At 35.9% G+C, this 22,302-nt stretch overlaps 1 protein-coding gene across 1 annotated transcript in view; it reads right to left on the reverse strand.

The window, feature by feature from the left end:
* Window positions 1-22,302, reverse strand: part of ZFPM2 (zinc finger protein, FOG family member 2) — a 249,170-nt gene that overhangs the window by 220,599 nt on the left and 6,269 nt on the right. The window contains exon 3 of the mRNA XM_009891904.1: window positions 11,761-11,862. Within this exon, the coding sequence (XP_009890206.1) occupies window positions 11,761-11,862 (102 nt within the window). The remainder of the gene's footprint in view (window positions 1-11,760; window positions 11,863-22,302) is intronic.

Consider the following 22,302-nt stretch of genomic DNA (forward strand, 5'->3'; position numbering starts at 1 on the left):
TGACATTCAGTCTCCTTTAAGAACTACCCAGTCCAAAATACATACACACGACACTATTGAACAATATGTCCATAGTATATGCTGTACTGTCTTTCTACATTATCTATAATAATCAATCATTGTGGTTTTATGCTGATGAAGCATCTTAAAAATTAACGCAACTATACTGCCATAAAATCAGAGAAGCACAGAACACTTGAGTCCACCTTGAGATTTTCTCTAAGTAAAATATGATTTTTACAGCTTTATCCTTAATCTTGAAATACATCAGCCAATATTTTTGTATGACAAACAATATGCCACTGCATTATACTGCAATACTCAGTTAAAACAGAATTATGTAAAATAGTGGAAAGTTTTTCTATCTGTAACCCCCAAGAATATGTTGTGAAGTCAAGTATGGCTGTTTAAGTTTTCTGACTTGAATACATTGCTTAACAGTGTTGAGGGAGACAAAGGGGAGCAAAGGGAAAGGTAAGCTATGAAGGGACAGTTTGATTCATTTTTTCCTAAAATATCATAAAAGATGCAACAGGTACGCTGAACTGGTTGCCCACACTGAAATACACATACAGGCATACGCAAGCATCTACTCCACACATATGATTTAATATGCTATAGATTAAAAATAGCTTTTGAAATCGGCCCTGATTATTGAAAAGCACATTTGGAAACCTTTGAAATATTTGGGGGGGGGGACGACAACAACAAAAAACGGGAGCTCAGATGTTCTCTACACAGCTGTTTTAGAAGGTCTAAGCTAATCAGCTATCTGCAGGAAAAACTAGGAACAGCGGCCATTGTGCAGTTACAGCTTTCTAAACATAAGCTTTAATCCTTATGACTTCTGCCTACACAAATATCAGCATCGGTATATTACTAGTTTTAACTCTGGGCCATACTTCTGAGTATTTGCTTCTGGGGTTTCTCTCCGATTCCATTAGAACAAGTTTGAACACCTAAAAATTTTGTAACTAAACAAAAATAAGGTCTGATGTTATTAAGACAACTGTACTTTGCCATATTGCTGAATAAGTGCTGAGTGCTTGCATAAAAGAGTTTATTGTAGCATTTCTGTATGATGACCATTACTGCACTTTACAAAGATTGTTTACAGACACCCTTGCTTGAAGCCTACATCAAGGAGAGAAAATTAGATCAAGTATTCAATCTATATCCTCCTTTTAAGCATGTGATGGTAAAGCACCCTAAAAAATGAAATGTGGTAATTAAAAACCTAAACTCAAATGTGTGCTGAGCTGGTGTCACTGAGCTAAACACAAATACTGTGAAAGTCAAGGTCAGAATTAAGACACACAGAATTGACCACAATGTCCCCTTTCCTTTTCCGACTCTGAAGCATTCTGAACCATGTAATTTTTTGGGGTAAATACCAGCATCCAGTTTGTCACTCAGACCTCACATTAAATTTTTTACTCTCAGCAAAAGCTGGTTCTTTTGAATGGAGGTAAAATGGTTCTTGGTGATAATGTTTTTGTTGGTTTAGTAGTAACTCCAACTTTTATGTTATGTTGTCTTAGGAGAGAGCAAATAAAGCAGTTTTCAAGGAGGCAGAAGGAAAATGTATTTTGAAAATCAAAATATTTTCTTTAATGATATGCTGAACACAGGGTACATCACTGAAGCCAACTGAACCTGCCAATTTAAGAAGTAAAGTAACTAGCACAGCTCACTAGGTGTTTGCATCCAACTGCGGGACTACAGCTTTGCGTGGTAACTCTATGTTGTGTATATAGTTTAATATATTAACACATCCACCCTTCAATTGTTCAAGCCAGTGCTGCTATGCAATAGTCTGCAAGCAATAATCTTAGCTGAATTAATGAGAAAAACACAACAAAGAACAAAATAGTTGTGGACCAATTACATGTCCCTTTTGATTCTAACCCCATCTGTTTCCAAAACCAGACATTGTTTCCTAGTCCTTTGCAATTACCAGGGTGTTATATTGCCTTTATGACCAAACTACGGTGGAGACAGCTGAAAAGTGCAAAGCTTTCTGCCAGCCTCCGCAGGTCCCTTGGTGCATGAAAGTACAAGAAACAATGTATTGTAATGCAGATGTTCATTGATTCCCTGCAGAATTTCACAGACTAGGAGTCCTTCACTGTGTGACCTACAGGGATTTGTAGTTAACATAATATCCACTATATAGTCATGTCCAAAAGGAAGTACCAAGTGAATCTGATCATTCATCCCTTGCACATGCCTTTCCCAGCTATCAACTTTTTTCAGAGAACAAGAAGTCTTTTGTGCTTGAAACATAAATGCCAATCAAAACAGAATACACTTCTAATGTGTATCACCTTTAATTCAGAGTTCAATGCCTTTTACGAGTCAGGCCAATGTTCTTGCTTCATGCTGGACATACACAAGTACAAAAGAATTCAGGAAGATACCAGATCAATTTCAAGTCTACCTAGTCTAGAAACTTGCTCACTTGCAGATCAAGATGGTTCCAAAGAACAATTTACATCTAACATACCGAAAATGAAAAGCCTTGCTATGTCAAGTAAATATTTCACAAATGGGTAAATAAAGGCCCGGGAATAATACATGAATACCATCAAACTAAAAACTGATAGACTTGAAGGTTTTAGATAGTGTCACTTTCCTGAAGCATTTTGACTAACACAAAAATGAAGTTTTCCACTTGAAAATATTATAAAAGGCTAATTGTTTAAAAACAATTAAAGTTCTCCAAATGTGAAATGTACATACAAAACCTGTTACTTCTAAACTAGGTTCATTTCTATAGTGACTAATTTAGAAAATAAATTCATATATATATGTTAATTGTGTGAAACAGTGATACGGAAATGGCATCCCAGCTGACAAAACAGTTGGAATGCTTGAGGAGGGCTCCAGTGTTCAGTGGTGAACTTGCTGCTTTTTGATATTTTAAGTTGCAAGTCAAATGAGGTAATGCTTATCTCCAAGTTTACAGAATCCTACTGTATTTGCACCTTGAATCATGAAAGGGTGCTAAAGAAGTCACCATAACAAGTGACATCAAGATGGGAAATATCTCTTAGTTTTCAAAATTCAAAACCGCCTATTCCCATGATTTTAGAGGAATTGTATTACACCTAAATTTTCCCTTAAAGTCTTGGTGACCACCACTTCTGGCTAGTGCGCATCATTTCATTTTGTCCAGGTGTGGATGTTTTCATTTGTCAGGTGTGACTATAAAATGAAAATTCTCCTCATGAATTGATTTCATCTATTGCATACGTTCCATGGGTCACACAACAGCCTCTTTCCCACAAAAGTCAAATCTGCACATGGGAAAGACGACAGCAAATGTCTGGTTGATGCTTCCATGTGAGTTCACACAGCCACTCTCCCTTTCCCTTCTTTCAGGCCTGTACAGGGAGCAGTTCACCAACAAGATCAACTGCCTTGAAGAACAGCCGATTTCTATACTAAGTATGTCTGTTCAAGGTAAAGGAAGGCTAATTACCTATGCCACAGAACAGATCTGGGCACTGAAGCCAAATATGGCCTTATTAATGTGCTGAGAGACTTCCTTAGCCTTTAAACAGGTGACTACACACAAAATACCTCTGGAGAATGCTCCCTGCAATGCTTTAACTCCTGCACCTTTGGATCTACTTGGGAAGAGTGTCAGCTGACCTCAACCAAAATCACACCAGGGACCACTTTAACACTTCACAAGTATATGCTACTCAGCTTCTGTGACTACTGAATTTACTAACACTGGTGTGGCGCATCTTTCCTTACAGCTCTTAGCCTTGCATCTTCTTATTAAGAGACAGGAATGTGCTCATCACATAAGAGCAGAGAGGTGAGAACTTGAGAAAGGTCTGCTGGAGGAAGCAGTTGCTACAGCCAGCGGAATAATTCATCAGTCCCAGCTGGTCACAGCAAGATGGATAACCTGGTGCTCCTATAAATGGTCCCAGGTTATACACTAAGAAGGAACTTTAAAATATCATACTTAAATATCAGTTCTTACAATCATTTGATGATATAAGAATCTCAGCTTTTGTTACCAAAAAAAAGGGGGCAGGAGGGCAAACCTCAAGAGTTCATGCTTTTAGCAGATATTTGGCAGTGAGTCTCAATGATGTATGGATGAAGTCTGTAAGTTTTTGGCAAGAACTACACCATAAAGGTCAAACAAGTTGAATGTAGTGCAAGAGTGCTTGGGGAACAGTGGTTTTAGTCAATCAGACCTAAAATGGAATGATGTCTTGCGGAGTTCTGCAGATAGAGTTCATCAACACAAATCTGAGCTACGCATGGAAAAGGACTGGGAAAACTACAGCCCTTGAAGACTTGGATCAGATCTATATAGAAGACTGAAAATTATTTGAAATCCTGCATTAAACACAGATGTGTGGTGATCTCTTAAAACAGCTCCAGTATCAGAACCCAAACCTTAAAGACAGTGGTACACTAGCATTTACTTGACCTACCTTCAAGTGTCAAAATAAGACCTGCTGTGCAAGCGTTAACTTGATGACCACTACCCCCTTACTTCTGCTATTCTGTGTCCGCATGGCCTCCTCCTAGTTCCAAACCAGTGATGGAACCTGGATCAAGATCCACAGAAATCTTCCACTGCTCCTCCAAGGTCCCCTCCCAACCCCCGGTATCGGAGCCCCACTCTGCTTTTAATCCAATATCCACTTCACTACAGAAGATTTATTTAGACTACCTCTTGTTTCATAAAGGGCTCCAAAAATCTGTAGTGATTTTTGACACTTTGTTATAATGTTTCTATGACCCCCCCACCCCCTCCTCACATACCACACCACCACCCAGCCTCATTTTCATATGGATACAAAGCATCGGGATAAAATGATGGTTCATTATAGTGGTACAGAGCTCTTATCTTCATCCGGCAAGAGTCATTTCCTTCCAAAGATTGAAATGCAAATGTGAAAATTAATGATAACTGCATTATCTGATAGCAGAGATAATACCGATTCACTGTCAGAGTAACACACAGTCGTTCTATGATTTCCTCTGCTTCTTCACAATATTCTTCTTACTGTCAGACTATATCTATGGTTAACTATGTTTCATGGATTTTTGTTAATTTACATCAAATAGCATTTCCAAGATCTTATATCTACCACATTTCCCCAATCAAAAAAGAAACGAAATCAGGACAGTAATCTCCAAGTCCTTCTTAGGACTGGTTTAAAAAGAAAGAAATAAAAAAAGAAATAAAAAAAAGAAAAAGAAGTAAAAAGGGGGGGGGGAAGACTATCGTTAATGTCTGTTTCCATCTTGCAGTGGTCTACCAACCATTCCAATCTGTATCATACAGTTTTGCTTTGTAACCCAAACTGTTTGTAGTATTACTATATAATGCACAGTAAACCCAACAATCAATACATATTTACAGTGAATCTTATGAATGGTTACAGGAAATCTATTCAGGAAAGCTTTTCAAACTACCTTTTATAGCAGGTAAAAATGTGAACCTGACATGTCAGATGTTCCCTAGAACCTTTCTGATCCACATCTTGCTAAAGCAATACACCAGAATTCACGTGAAAGCCTGTTTTTCTCTCTCTCTTTTATTAAACATAATAGCAGCATAGCTTAATATATCGTTATTTTAAAGCAGTATTTAATTTTCTGTTTACTATTTCTCTTAAACTTTCTGACACATTTTAAGAAAAATATCAACCTGTAATAGTAATTAAAAGAAACTATATTGTGCTATATTTAACTATCCTTCACACTTTTTTCAACTGTTCTGGGATATATGTATATGAGTTATGATGAGTCTTCTGAGATGTAACATGAGTTGTGACTTCATCTTGCTTTACTATTATCAACAGCAGACGTGCTGTTGATTTACCGGACGCAGAATTTTACACTTGGGAAACTTTCACTTTATGTGGAGATGAATGTAAACAATACATAAAAAATGACCGTAAAATGAAAATGGGAGTTTTAGGTCTTATTTTCCATGGCATATTTTTTGTCATTTGGGTATGTGGACAAATCAGATTTTCTCACTTTCTAAGAAAAATTCACATACATTTCAAAAGAACTTCTGAGATTGACTTTCAAGACTATCCAACTCATAAAATCAGCATGTTCTGCATGAAAGCTGTGCTCCTTATGACTATGAAAGTAAGAGCTCACATAGGGAATAAGGGTAATCTAGTTGACAGTATACTGCCTGTGAATTAAGGAGAGAGAGATCCAATTCCTCTTTAGGACCAAGATTTCTGAGTGGGATTAGTTTCACCTTTGTAAATGCCTTATACTTAGTTCCCCAACTGCTAACAGAATATTTCACTGTCTTAAAAGGCAGATACAACTTCAGTAATGTCTGAAACACCCACTGGTTATTGAACCCCTGGTGAGAAGAAAGTCAAGAGAACTGAGCACACAGGATGGCGAAGCGGATTTTGAAGATCTTCTTGGTTTACTTAGTCAGAATTAGAAAATTGTGTCCCATCTGTCTACAGTGAGAGAACTTTCCCTTGCATATTACTCACAGAATAGGTATGGGATGTCTTCTACTGTATTGTTTTATTCCATCACTACAGAATAACAGCACAGAATTTAGAAAAGCAAAGAGAAGTTATCATTCTTAACATAGCCTGAATACACAATCATTGGAGGAACAAAAACTGGGAGTTGCTTATTTGGAGGACTGCTAGTAATTATTCACTATAGATGCATCCAAACAGTACAATATTTTTAAAAGTAATGTATAGTATATCCATTTATTCATTCCATTCAAGTTACAAGGAATTATTATGGTCCGCCAGTCTAACTTCTGCCCCAGTGGAATCTATCCCATTTAAAAAGTCCAGTGTTTGCCACAGAACTGGATCATGTTCTCTAGGAAAGTATCTCATTCTGAATGTAAATATTTCTAATGACAGATAAATGGCTTTTCATAAAATGTTCCAATAATTAACTTTTTAAGCACTAAAATCTGTTCTTTGTGTCTGAAATTGTAGAGCTTCAACATCCATTTAATCTTCTGATACTTTTGCGAGAAAGAGGTGCCCATTGTTATCAGATTTTCACTCTGAATTTAAAGTAGTTTGTAATCAGGTTGTCCTTTAATATTTTCTTTGGTAAAATAAATAGGAAAAGGACCTAGACTTTTTCATAATACCAGTCCTTTCAACATTCTAGTGGCTCTCCTCTAAACCCATTTCAAATTTTAACATCATTCTTGAAGCATGAATGCAGGAGACAGAACCCTGTTTCAGCAGCAAACAAGACTGCTAACCAGGCAAGCAAGATAGTTTGAGAACCCAAACATAACCTTTCACCACAACTCTTATCTTTCGGGCTCAATCCTGGTTCACTAAATCCCAAGACTTTTTCAGACACACGGCTTTCTATAGTAAAACTTCTATTATGTGCTTGGTAAAGAAAAGACTTCATATTTAATTATATTGAAACTAAAAATTTGCTGTAGCTAACATGTCAAGTTATTCAGATCCGGCAACAGCAATACCTATACATTATTCAGTATTTTCTTTGGATTGTAAACATATTGCAAAGAATGAATATACTTTAGCTCACCATTACCTATTAAGTTGGTTTCACAAGATACATTTTTTTCCATAAACCCATGCAAATTGGCATTCTTACTAATCCCTCTCTATTAAAAGGGTCTTACATCACTTATCCCATTATTTCCAATGGGACCGCTGTCAGGTGGACAAGTCTGTCATTATCCAGACCAGCCTTCATGATTTACTGTTTTCGAACACATTTCCTCTAGTACTCTAGAATATCCAAATAATCTCAAAACTTTTTCAAAATTGAAGCCTGGTGATTAGGACAGTGGGTCACCTAGCTCCTAAAAGTTAAATTTAAACTATCAGACTGCTTAAATTAGCTAGCATTTAGCAGGTTTAACACATTGATAGTTGTTGATGGAACATGAGTACAGTCACCACTTACAGAAAAATGGGTTTTCCAGCACAAATATGTTTTACACAGACTAGAATTATTTAATTTCCCTTTTTCCTGTTCCCTGTAACTATTAAGAGTCCTGACTTGTAACAGATCAATACCAATTTTCTAACAATTTTTTCTTACCACATTTTAAAATGTCATTTACTGTTATTAATGAAGCTAGTAACAGACTTTTAGTTACTTTTTTCTTTTTGTTCTTTTAGCCAGGTATTACAGTTCCTGTATCTGGATCTGGCTACATCCACTGTTTTCCCATTCATTTTAAACTTGGATTTTTCTGGTTTTGTTTTTGTTTGTTTGTTTTAATTCTCTTCTAGGTAAAGTCAACATCACCTTCACTTTTATTACCGTTTTTGAAAATCTAAAAAATTGTTCTGAAACACTTCCAAGTTCTGATTCATACTGTTTCATTCAAATCTTTTCTCTCTTTCAATACAATTCATATTTGCTGTCTCTTAAAATGACAAGTACAGTGGATTGAACTTGTATTCACCAATAAAGGCATGACCACTGGATGATAAACAAGCACTAATTTCTAATTCTGTAAACAATTTTTCTTTATCTCTCAAGATGCCATACGATAAATAATTTCTTTATATTGGGCTCAACCATATGCTAGTTGAAGGGCCTGGCATCTAAAATTTTCAGAGCTTTTGGAAAGTTCTGGTGTGGAAGCATGGAACCTCTAGGACATTTCATTCACAGTTCCCAAGTTTAGGAGGGTTTTGTTCTTACATAGTATAGATATCCAGTAAAAAATAGAATCATCCTATTCTCTCTTGTGATGGATGGTCTGTAGAAGGCTCACAGTAGATCCGCCTTTTGTTCATTATGTGTTAAAACACTGATGGCTGGCCTCACGTGCACTGATATTCTAGCAATAATACAAAGGCTCTAGAACTATATACATCTACATGTATCATCTGATAGCAAACAGTATATTTAAGGCTGTAAAATGACCCCTGCTACCACGTTTAAAAAATAAGCCTTTTCATATAAAATGTGTTTAAGCCCAGTCTTGCTCTGCAGACTCTTTCTATTCCTTGCACTTTTGCCGCTGGCTATAATGGAAAAAGGATCAGGTCCTTTACCATGTGTCCATATACAGTCTATTGATCTCAGTTTCCACTATTTCAGAGTATTCTTCTCATTAAAAAGAATTTTTTAAAAATGAGGAAAAAACCAATGAAAATTGAGGATAGTTTAAAAAACATGCAGGTAACACTCAAATTGACTACACGGAGTAGGCATTATCTCTGCAATTCCTTGATGGTCAGCAAAGGTCACAAGACTATGTGAGCTGAAAGATTGCTTCAGCAGAAACTCTTTGAAGCTACAGCACATTTAACTTCAGATTTTTCTTCACAAAAATATTCTAATTACAAAGGCTTGGGAATGCATGTGAACAATTTAACAATGCAAATTTTCAAACAAAATAAAACTCTAATTAATGCTGGAAGCTTAATTTTGACTCATCCACGAGTAAGTTTTTGCTAATGAATAACTCGCAGAACTTCAGTCCCTGGCAAGTACTGGCTCTGAAAATAACAATATGTTCCCTTAGTGCTAAAAAAAGAAAAAATATTAAAATAACAGAACAGCTCTACTATTTATATAAATCCTTGAGTTGTCACAGTTCACATTATCAGTTGACAGCAACTTGTATCATGCAGAGCACAGTCATTGTTGGATTCTGAGATAGCTCCATCTCAGTAAGGAGACCACAGACAATCCAGATAACAAAGAATGTATGGTCATCTTTAAGGTAGCACCTCTACTACGAATTAGGAAAGCTGCTGAAATAAAGTTTTTAATGTTTCTATTTGTGCTATGCTAAAATATGTTCCTAAATAAGCAAAATATTTCATGCTTTGGTTTTTTTTTTTTCAAAGATCTGAAAGAAGTTGTCTTTGTACTGTTCAAAAATGATCTTCTGTTGATTGTTTCTTTTTCCATATGAATAAATAACCAAATGCATTTCAGAAAGCATGCATGATGGAAAGTACGGCATGTATGTAAGGTACGTATCCATTCCTTTCTTCATGCATATTATACCCTTGCAACAAACCAATATTTAAATAAAATAGAGCCGCTTGTTTCACGTTGGTGGTCATCAGTTTTCCGAAGTCAAAAGGAACTTTCCAGCATTCAGCTTTAATTTCCACCTTATCCCATGTCAAAGATACCAACAAATATTACAATGCACACATCTTACCATTTAACTGATATTTTTTTCCCAACAAAATAAAAAATGCTCTTTTTACTCCATTACCGTCACAAAAGATACCTCTGAAACTTTTGTATAAGATAGCTCATATAAAATGCAGTAACAGCCCACAAAATGCATATCCAACTATGTTGAAATACACTAAAGAAAAAAGAAACAAAAAAATACCGATTTCAGATAGAGTTTATTTACAATGAAATTAAAAGCAAGTCATATGTAATCACTGACAACCTTTAAGTCTACTATAAAGCTGGAAAATGCCATTCTGCTACATCCGAATATATCTTTTGTATTATTTTAAATGTACCGTACTGTATTATAATACCAAATCTTGTTTTCATATAACACCATAGTGCTTTAAATGGAATATCATCTTATTTGTGTATTAACCTTAAAAACATTTTAAATAACATCACAATAATTAGATAATTTATGTCTTCATTTTTGTTTGCATTATATTTTCCAGCTACTGGTTTCAGAAAATTACCACCAGTTTTGTTCTTTTCTTCATGAAGAGCATACAGTAATTTGCAAAATCAAGCAAGGATGAAAATGTGATTGAAATATAGGATTTTTTCTAATGAAATATTATTATTGCATTATAAATTATTGATAGAACACTTCTGGAACTATTTTCTGATGTGCTCATCTTTTTTAAGGAAAATTTCCGTAAGAGATACAGCTATTCTGAGAGTATGTTTGGATTCATATGCACATTTTCTAACAGCACTACTAAAATATAGTCAATATAACAGATTTTTAAGGCCCATTCCAGAGTCTGTACACATGAAAACATTGCATTGAATTAAACTGCAGAATTACCTAATTGAGAAATACAATTTACACCTTTGTCTAAGGTACTTTTATGGTACAACTGAGGTTTTACATATTTATATTGAACAGACACCTGGAAATTATTCCCATGTTACCATCACATCTTATATCTTAGCAATGTTACACCTGCACCATCTCCACTGTATATAATAGAAAATGTTACCATAAATTACTGCTGCAATGTGAAGTTCTAACACTTCATTGACTGCAATCTAAGAGTTTCTCTTTCAACTGAAATCAATGCTGAGGTGTGTTGAATGATTTCTGTCAGGCTAAAGCAGGTAAACAAGTCCTCGAAAATGTCAGTAGATACCATACCTATTTGTTAAGCTCAACATGTCACTAAATGTAGGCACAAAGCTTGAGAAGAGACACAGGCGTTTGGTTCGTCTTCTGACCCCATAAAACAGAGCAGAAAAGCTTCTACTTTAATACAACCATGGAACTGAGAACTTACTGATAAATTTTAATCCTAAAATTCTAAGCAGCAACAACATTTTCATTTACATCAATCAGGTATGTAAGGCATTTTATCTTGAACAATTTACAAAACCGAAACCATTTTTTACTCCAGAACTTTTCTTAGTATTTATCCATCAATATCCTGGACTCCAAAGATCGTAAAATAAATAGTCCATTAAAAATCAATGTAAAGCATAACACACCTACTAAATTAATAATAAAAAATATTGGAATCCGGTTTAAGAAATTTGTCTTGGTTTTCAGGGTTTTTTTCCTACCTGGCCCATCCCAATCTTCAGTCTCCACAGTAAGCTGCCCTGGTTTCTCTGACCTTGCATCACCATCAGATTCTGCTGCCTCTTGGATGCCTTCTTCATTGCCTGAAAAAACAATCAAAGAAATACAGGATTGACATATTTCAGTAGTGACTTTTAGGCAGAGCTCCTACAATATCCAAACAACTGCTTACATGTGTAAGTGAAAACATATTCATGTCTATAAACAGAGAGAAAATGAAAAAAAATATTATCAGACATGTAAACATCTGTGAGTTCCCAGCGATTCAAACAAGCCCTGAGTATCCAATCCTTCCAGTTCTGTGGAGACAAATCTTGGAAATCAGTGTTTACTCCATATGCTTAAAAAACAGAATGTCAACTTGCCCCTAACTCTGTAAACCAACACACAAAAAGTCATTAAGTTTGTATGCACAAATGACAAAAAGAAATCAACTTGTTACTCCCCAGGAACATATCAGGAACATATACTTTCAGTTATGTGTTTTCTTGAATTGACACCTAATTGTTTCTTATGTATTGCGGATTAATGACACGCAGTGCAAAAATACGGTCCACTAAATATTCTGGCTTTTCAGGCAACTAGTGGAGAGCTACTCTGCGGTATTTCAGCATTTAAGGAATTTGCCCTTAAAAGTCATAATCTGCCAGCAAGTCCTCATGATAATTTTCTCCCTACCAAGTTTTATCTAAAGAAATGCAAGATTTCTGATTAATTTTAGAGTTTTCGCCGTCCAGAAGTATCTGAGAACATCTGTCTGCCTTCAGTAACTATCCACTACAAAGCTGCATAAAGGACACAGGAAAATTATGACAAAGTTAAATTTTGAGAGATGACCATTTAATTTTTATTTGAAGAACTCTTTGTTGAAAGTGCAGGTATTTCAGTTAAACGAAGATTCTAGGCAAGCTCCATGCAAGAATACTTTGAAATAACCGCTATGAAAAATTACACTGAAGATGAGGGGTTCAGGTATTAACACAAAATAATCTGGCCACAGTAATGTGTTAAATGACATCTCTGAGGGCTTATCCATGCCAGTACTTTACTGCATTTGTAGATTTTTTATTTTTTTTTTTACAACTAATCAATCCAAGAAACTCTTCCATAGGATGACACTATGAAGAATGAAAAAAAAAAAAAAAAAAAACCAAAAACCAAACATCTACACAATTAACTACATCAGTCACAGAATCACAGAATGGTCATGGTTGGAAGGGACCTCAGGAGATCATCTAGTCCAACCCCCCCTCATCAACCAAGGGGAAGTCTTGCTTCCTCCAGACTTTCTCTGTTACCCACAAAGTCTGGGACTCCCGAGGGCTGGCCCAAGCAGTCAAGACAGAAGCAAAGAAGGCATTCAGCAATTCCGCTTTCTCTGCATCATCTGTCACCATGGCACCTGTCTTGTTCAACAACGGGCCCACATTTTCCCTAGTTTTCCTTTTGTCTCCTATATACTTAAAGAAGCCCTTCCTATTGGCCTTGACATCCCTCGCCAGGTTCAATTCCAAGGCGGCCGAGGCTTTCCTTGTTTCCTCCCTGCATACCCTGACAGCATTCTTATACTCTTCCCAAGCAGTCAGCCCCTTCTTCCTCCTCTTGTAAACTCCCTTCTTCCACCTGAGCTTTTTCAGAAGGTCCCTGCTCAGCCATGCAGGTCTCCCTCTTCCCTTGCCTGATTTCTTTCTCTTCGGGATGCACTGATCCTGACCTTGGAGGAAGCGATGCTTAAATAGCAGCCAGCTCTCTTGAGCCCCCTTACCCTCTAGAGCCCTCTCCCATGGGATTTGTCCAAACAATTCCTTGAACTGACCAAAGTTAGCCCTCCTGAAGTTTAAGGTTTCAACCCTACTTGTAATTTTGTGCATACTGCACTTAATTCTGAACTCTATCTTCTCATGATCACCATCAAATAGTACTGAATTAGGGTATACAATTTTTTAGCAAACTTTTTAAAAAACTGTGTCCCACAGAAAAGTGGGAACACTAAAAACCAAATGCTGTGTATTTTAGCATCTGAAAATCAGACTGTTTGTTGATTTGACAATAGGAGAGCAAGAAGGAGCAAAAAGCACAGCAATTAAGCAGTAACTTGTAATTTTTTCCCCACTCATAATAACAAGAGCTTTTATTAGCAACATAGGTAAAGAGATGTGATTACAACAAACCATGCCAGATCCCCGTATGTTATCACTGGAGCTATATTTATACCAGATAAGATTGTGACCCAGAGTTTTCAAGTACATGATTATATACAAACACTATAAAGTATTAACTTCACATGCACATATAACATCTTGTAATAACACATTCTTCCTTGCATTCATAAAACACCGTTTTTCAAATACTACGTATGAGGACTGTGTACTTCTCACACAAACATAATACTACATTCACTTCAGACTTCGATAACAAAAACATAGTTCAGTGTATTCACAGTACTAAAAATATAGTCCAGTATATTCATAGGCACTTAAAGCTAAAAGACATCATGAATATCTAGTATATTTTTTTCTGTTAAATACACTGTATAATTTTACCCAGGCATTTGAAGTTCGCATGCTTCAGTTCAATCTGAGGTCTCCTTTCAGAAGACAGTCCTAAATACTCAGATGCTGAAAAAGATATCAAGTTTCTTATAAGCAGTTTAATCAATTATTTGTTTTTTAACCAACTACCCTATTTTGAATTGGCATTTGCATAGTTATTTCATAGTAACTAAATAGGGCTCTGGGGGTTTTTGGATGGACTGAAGAACCTATCGCTTATTTTTACCTTCATATTTCTGCCTTCATAGCTACTTATAGCTGCAACAAATTGCTCTCTATTGGAGACACACAAAGGACAATTTCCCAAGGTTCAAACCTGGCCAGATTAACTCCCGTTTTCTTAAAAATGTTGGAAACCACTTCACAGCAAGGGCAATTCTGATTGTGAGTTTTTAACTCAAGCTGTATAATCACCACAGAAAGCTCTTCAAATGTTCTTTGCATGGAATTTTTCTACTAAAGAAAATGTTTTTCTTCCACTGTAAACAATAGATCTCTGTGGACAAAATCAGAACAGCAACAATAAAAAAATGTATTAATAATAAGAATTCTTTTAGCTAGAGCCCAAGCATGGAAAATTTTAGCTCCAAAATATAAAACTTTTTCCAGGTTGTAATATATGCAAACCTGGCGTTAGCATGCAAATTTGAGCATTCTTTCAATCAATGCAACCAACCAGAACATCAAACAAACAAAACTGTTAGAATTGAAAGAGGTGGAGAAACTTATGTGAAAAGATTGGGCTGAAGGGCAAAAGAAGGACAGAATTACAGAAAAGGTATACAACCTACAGCACACAGTAATTAAGTATTTGGGAGATGAGGAAAGATCAGAAAATGTATGTTAGCAGATGGCTTAACTTTTCATTAACTTGCTTTTTCAGTGTTTCGTGAAATATGGTGTTACGTGTTTTTCATAATCATGTTTTCATGAATTAATGCATGTCCTGTGCAAATAGAGTAGAACAAAATATGTAGAATTTACATTAAGGAAAACTTTGTTTTGTGTCTAGAAGTATTTTTTAATTATTTTCATTGATATTTTCTACTATTCACCTACTACCGAGTCCATGCATTACACACCTGAAATATCCCGACACTGATTTCTCATTTTCCCCATACTACTCTCCCGCCGTACTGAAGCAATCTGCTTGTGAAACCAACAAATGGTACATTACTGTGGGCTTCAGAATACTTCAGTGAAGCAGGTCTATCCCAGACTCAGCTGAGCATCAAGGTCAGATGAAAATGGACAACAAGTCCTGGACAACAAGTGCTGGAGACACTGTAACTTTAAGAAGCCAAAAGGAGGCTTAGCACAAGAGCTGATAACAAAACACATCTCAAGCTATTTTCTTTTCTTTCCCCTTACTTAATACTACGTTAGCCACTAACATTTGTTTAGCACAAAGGAGTTTATTTCCTTACAGAATTTATTTTCTTCCCATTGTTTACTCTTTTTGTTAATTCACTGACTATTTTTCAGTCTCAATAATACTTTTTTATATTTATTTTTAAACTGATTACATTTTTCTTCAATCTACAGGTGTAGACATTTAATTGGATCCAGAACATTATTTTTTTTCTTTCCTCTAAGTCAAATCAAGAGCTTTTTGCCTTATACATACCACTCACTTTGCTACTAACCTGTTGATTCTTCTTTAATCCCATTGTTTTGGTTTTTTCTCATGCTTATGTATTCACTTGGGTGCTCAGTTACATTTTGTATTTAAGTTAAAGGAGTAGTAACTTTTTACCATCAACACCAAAGGGCAGTATAGAAGTACTGGCAATGATAAATGCTCTAAAATGAAGCAAAACCTGTTTCTGTTTAAGTTTTTCCTTCTGTCAACTAAGATCAGTAAGTGAATTCTGTGCTTCAAAAGAACATTATTGCACGAAAAAATACTCGTATCAGCAAGAATCAATAATATCATATAGTACGTTTAGTCATGAGTCAATTAAGCCTACTAGACTTTCAGCTATTTCTCTATATTTGGTATTAAAGCTACACTTTGAGTAGAATTCATCTCCTCTAACATTAGATGTCTGAAAGTTAAGCTAGTCCAGACTACTTATGTAGGCTCTCTTATAGACAGGGAAGAGAGAAACCTCCACAGTGACTCATCCTGTTCGAGGATGCCTGAGATACGAGACCCCTCTTGGTGTCTGAGATAGTTGAAATGAATCCTCCTCTGAAACACACAGCTTAGACTAGGAACCTATCTTTAGCCAGCTAAAGTTAGGTGAAACAAATCTCTGCCTTATGATAAAGTGCTGAATACACATAATGCTGCTTAACTAAGAGGCAAAAATGTCTTATTGAAACAACTTCAATGCTGTAATATGAATAGAATTTTCATCTTGACCTTACTGTTTCTTACCAGCATTGACTGTTTCTGTTGCTCTTCAAAAACAGTTCAAAGTTTTTTAATGTGTTTTTTTTAATATCCTAGTGTTTATCCAATAGATGCAAGTGAACACGCTAAACCACTGTAATTCAAGGTGCTACAGTTGGTCAGAGAATCTGAAGACTTTAAAAGAGACATATTACCAGAAACATGAGAGGGAGAACTCTTAACATCTCTGACAACACTGACAAGTAGGAAAAGAGAGACTTGAATATTAACAAGTAATTTCACTTTAATCTTTTTAACAAATTAAAGACTTCCCAATTTGTACTTAATCAGCTTGTACCACAAGTAGTTGCGATATTTTAAAGAAGCACATAGGTTAGCAGTTCTTCTCAACCCTGCTGTTTTAATCCATGTTGTTCCTATCAATATTAGGCTCTTACAGAAAGTCTCGTACAATATAACTATTGAACTTTCTTGACTAGGAATGTTAGAGCAGCTGTTAGTCACTCTATAATGTATTTTGCAATCAGCTAAATCAACAAAGTATTTTTAACAATGAACAGTTCAGAACTGACAGATCTACTTTTCTTGTTCGCAACTGCTTATCACAGCATAGATATCATATATGTTTGCCAGGTGCTTCCTATAGTTAGGATACCTTCACAGAAGCCGCTCACAAAAGATAAGGTCATAAAAGAGATGAAAAATGTGCAAGCTTCATACACTCATGGTTTTATCATCAGACAAAATAGCTTTGGGTGAAGGACTGTACCAGTCACAAACAGCACACGGCAGCTTCTATTAGAGTGAGAGAACATTAAAAGTTTGAAATTCAGTTTGTGCTTATTCTTCCTGGCAGCATAAATGTAAACTTAAATTGTTAACATCCTAATACAGCTGTTCAGAGTGAAACATCACTTCTCAAATATAATAAATCAATTCAGAAATAAATTGTTACGAAGCCTGTAGCATTTTGTACTGCCAAGAGAAAACAGACATGATGCAGAGACTTGGGGAGTAACTCACTGTAGACTTTAATTTGGCAAGGCACATAACCTTATGTACATTAACAGGCCACTGCGACTTGTTGTGAAGGGGCAGGACTTCTTGGGGACATGGCGGAAAGCGCCCTTTCCTTCTTTCTGCTACAACCTACAGCAATAGTAATTCTAGATCCAACCAAAGAAGGATTCTGAGACTGTACATATGAACTAGATGCCAGAGCTTCAGAAACTATAAACTAGTGTTCAAAGACTGTCCTTTGTTATTTGTTTTATCACAATGCCTATGACCAGCAACACAGCTTACGTACACTGATAATCTTGCTCTTGAATCCTAAGCAACACACTGTAAGCGGAGAATCATTGCCAGGAACCTCTCTTCAGAAGCAACACTCACATAACTGAAACAATCCATATACAACTTAAAAGACAAATGCAATGTACTTAATTCATTCAATGTAACTTACTTTTTGGCAGCACACACTATTCTTAAGAATATCAATGACATCTAACAGGACTTAAATGTCCTTCTTGTGGGTTACCTCTTTTTTAAAAGTTTCTATACATACATATTTAACAAGCAGAAGTCTCTAATTTTAATGGCAATGCAAATTTTCAACAGATATAAACCATTCTGGGTATAAAATACAAGTGAGTAATGCAAAAAAAATCTTTAAATAAGCTTTTGGTATGGAAATAGAACCTTGAGAATGAAGATACTAAATAAACTGGGAGGGATGTTTCCAGACGTTGCCATATTTGGCATCTGGTGTGAGTACAAGGTGAACAACTACAGAGGTTACAGTGCCATGCAAATGGGTTTATTCTACAAGCCTCACAAGGACAGGGTGACACAGAGAGAGAGAGAGAGATCTGGTGCTGTCACTACCAGACTCTGTTATCACTTCATCTGATGTACATCAAAAACAATTTCAGTGAAGCCCACCAAAGTCAACAGAGACACACAGCCTACTCTACAAATACAGTAAGTTTGAGCAAACTGGCCCTCAGATGCCCGATTTGCTAATGTACCTGAAAGAAACCAGCACTTGCACAAGTTAATCCACTGCATTTTATTTCAGATTATATTAATCATCTCAATACTTTGCTTCTTTGCAAGCAATTATTGTTTTCTGTCATGCTGATTAACAATCATAATTTCTCCCTGGGATAAATCTCATTTGAAATAAGTGTATGTTTCCAGTTGCCCTAAGCACTGTTAAAATTATTTATCCAGCAAACGTCAGAAATAATGCACTGTCTCTTATCCTAACTTTTAGGAAAGGTCTATGAATAGCCATGTGTTGGCAAGTACCTACAAGTGTGCAAGCTGTTAACCCTCCAAAATAACAGTACGGAAACTATTTTGGTTCATATTAAAATCCCCACTCTATTCAACAAAATGGCATCTTGACACAATGACATTTCACCACAATGATCATGTTAAAAAACAGTGTCAATTATTTCTAACTATTTCAGCTATGGCACTTTTCTCCTGGGATAAGACACTGCTGTGCAGCAAGTTCATCTAGACGGAGTCTGGCCTTCCTCTTTCTCTAAATGTTTGATATGTTCTCATTATAGCACTGTTTGCTTTTGAAGTCCTTTCAAGACAAGGATCACTCATTCCAATGTATTTCCTGCAGAACAGTGAAAGTGTTCTCTAAATTGTATTCCAGACTTTCCTTCTATTAATGACTTTTATATTTGTACTAATTTTTAGGGAGCAACTCTTGTCACACCGGTACTACAAATGAGTATCATTCAGATATAGTGGCAGCCCAAAAGCTTCTATAGATTTAAAGGAAAAAAAAGAAAAAATTCTTGCATCTTTTCAATCTTTCCGCATTAAAACTTCAAATACAAGAACTCTGCTAGACAAGTACCAACCCGGGGTTCAAACTTACATAGCTCTAGGCACTTGATTAGAAAAGCAGCAGAAGCACATTTTAAAAGATATTTAGATGGCCCAAACAAATATTGTTGCTTAGTATAATTTTCAAAAATTATTTCAATGGAAATTGACAATCTGTAAGAGTCTAAAATGCCCTGCAGCAGAAAAGACATGACTTCAGATACGCTTGAGCAAGTTTCAAACTCTAAGTTTGAAGACTCTTCTACAAGTTCATATCTCGACTTAACTAAAGAATAATTCTGTTCCTTCCCCGCTGCAGAAATACTACGTCTCTTACTAGAACTCTTCATCCAACCAAGAAAATATCATTTTAAAACATGCAGCTGAAACCATTATCATATAGACATCCCATTTTCATGATTTCCACACACTGCTACATAACGAGTAGCAATATATATGTTTTTACAAAGCGAAATTTTGATTTACTTTGTTGTAAACAGTTTGATGATTTTATTTGAAATAATCAAGACTCCAGGTGCTTCAATATCAAAAGCAGCCAGTTGCCTGTCATTGGAGGTATGTTTCCACATACACGCTATATTATACATGGTCTAGACTTCTATGAGTCAAACCTAAGAAAAAGACTTAGCAGTCATAAATAAGTGCTTCTTATCCAAAATAATCTATCCAGCAATAATATTTGTCTTATCAATATTTAACCAATGATGTCATAACTGTGGCATTTGCTTCATTTATTTTTTCTGATCCTTTGAGAGTTAAATTACTGCCAATATCCCCGCAGCTGACTTATATAGTACACAGCCTGTGAGTAACTCTGCTTTTTTGACTTGGGTTGACAATAATTTCTCAGGGAATGTCTCAGAACTCTTCAAAAGTATTCACAATTTTTGTGTCAAGAACACCAAATTAAACAAAAAAAGGCAAAACGGACCTTCATTATAAACAAAATTAGTAACAGATATACAGTACACATGAACTAAGAATACGTGGTGAAATTTGTCACTTGTGCATTCGTATTTTAAAGATTACCCTTAATAATCTGCAATTCACATTCTGTCAAATTTGAGCTCAAATTTTAGTCAATCCAAGTTCAAGTTTTGTGACTTTCTAGAAAAGAGACATTACACTATTTGTTTTAACCAAATAATCCCTTTCCTCATAGCTGTGATAGAATTCACAATTCCATTGTTCTTAAGAAAACCAAAATGTGCTCACTGAAAAGGCTGGAGTTGCTTTGATAAACTGCTTAAAGTTGAGTAAGCTGTTTAAGTGTTTCTCTCACTTTACAATTCTGTACAGTTAAAATAATGTTTTCTTTTTGCATCTATGTATTTACTTCTTGAAACACAGCTTGCTAGTTTCTTTTTGAGACGGTTTTATGCTTGGTGACCACTTATTTAGTTTCTTGATTAAAAGAAGGGTTTGCTTGTCTACCTTAGGTCAAATTTCTATCCCACTAAACTTGATGCTAATACTGACATGGTTTTCAGTTGGACGGAAAAAATGGCCTGAGAGGTTTACATATGGGTTAGCAGTAAATAGAAAAGAGTATAAGGTAGACAATCTCATACTTGTTATTCTGGAAGCCTTTCCATGCTGTCAAGTGAGTAGTGAAAAAAAAAAATCACTCCAACCTTTTCAGATATCTCCTTTCTCGTCTAGCAAGAAAACAGGTGGTCCTCTGAGCTCCAGTAACATGAAAAAAATGAGAAAGCACAAGAGGCAAAGCACAAGGCAAACGCTCATGTTCTGAAGAAAAAGGTCTCCTTTCATCCTGCCAGGATCCAATCTAATTCGGACTTAGCACCCTTCAAAGGCTATTATCAGAGAAGCCCCTTCCTTTCTTTGTCCATATTCAGCATTTGACAAAAAGTATGGAAGATGCATAGGATTCAGGTTTTTCAGCTGAATGGGATACAGATAAACGTACAGGAACCCTCACCCTAGGAACAACAAGAATCCAACACAGGTTCACAAAAATGCACACAAGTCATTAAGAGGTAACTATTGTATTTTTGGAAGGAGCAGCACTGTGAGATCTTATGCAGATTCCTGTTATCCTAGGAGACGAAAATACATCATCACACGTACATGCTCTCTCCCTTTTCTGCTTACCAAACAGAATTAATGTGTCCTTCATTTACTTGGAAAGCCTACATAAAGAAAATGTAGTGAACTAAAATAAATATATAATAAATAAATAAATAAAGGAATATGAGCTCCCAGAGAACAGAAGTATTGCCAGGGAAAGATAATGTCAGGCGCAGGGAGGGGGGGTGTCTGGTGCCAAGCAAAGCCGAGGGCTGTGCAATCACCTCTATCAGTGCTCTATCAGTGTCTACACTCCAGCCAAATCCAGAGAAAACAAGGAGTCAAAGATTCAGGTCAATAAGCTTATAGGCGATTTGCACAAACAGCTCCTCCAGCAAGGTAAAAAACAAAGTCATATTGGTTTTTCTTTTTTATTCCTTCTCTTTGAACTCCCTGGTCCAAACACACCCTGGAAATGTCAGTGTTATATGCAAGAATTTAAAGAGCTGAGCTTCTTAATCCCGTTAAGTAATAAGAACAAAGTTGCCTGTAAAGATCTCCTTATTGAGCTCAAAGTGATTATGGTATAGCTGCCTTATGCTGATCCTACTTCCACTTGCTATAGCAAAAGAGGTAGAAATTTTTCATGAAATCCATTACTGAAAAGGAAAGAAACAAAGGTTTCTGGGTTAAAAAAAAAAAAAAAA

The sequence above is a fragment of the Charadrius vociferus genome, unplaced genomic scaffold (assembly GCF_000708025.1).
Source record: "Charadrius vociferus isolate BGI_N301 unplaced genomic scaffold, ASM70802v2 scaffold15, whole genome shotgun sequence".
Classification (NCBI taxonomy): domain Eukaryota; kingdom Metazoa; phylum Chordata; class Aves; order Charadriiformes; family Charadriidae; genus Charadrius; species Charadrius vociferus.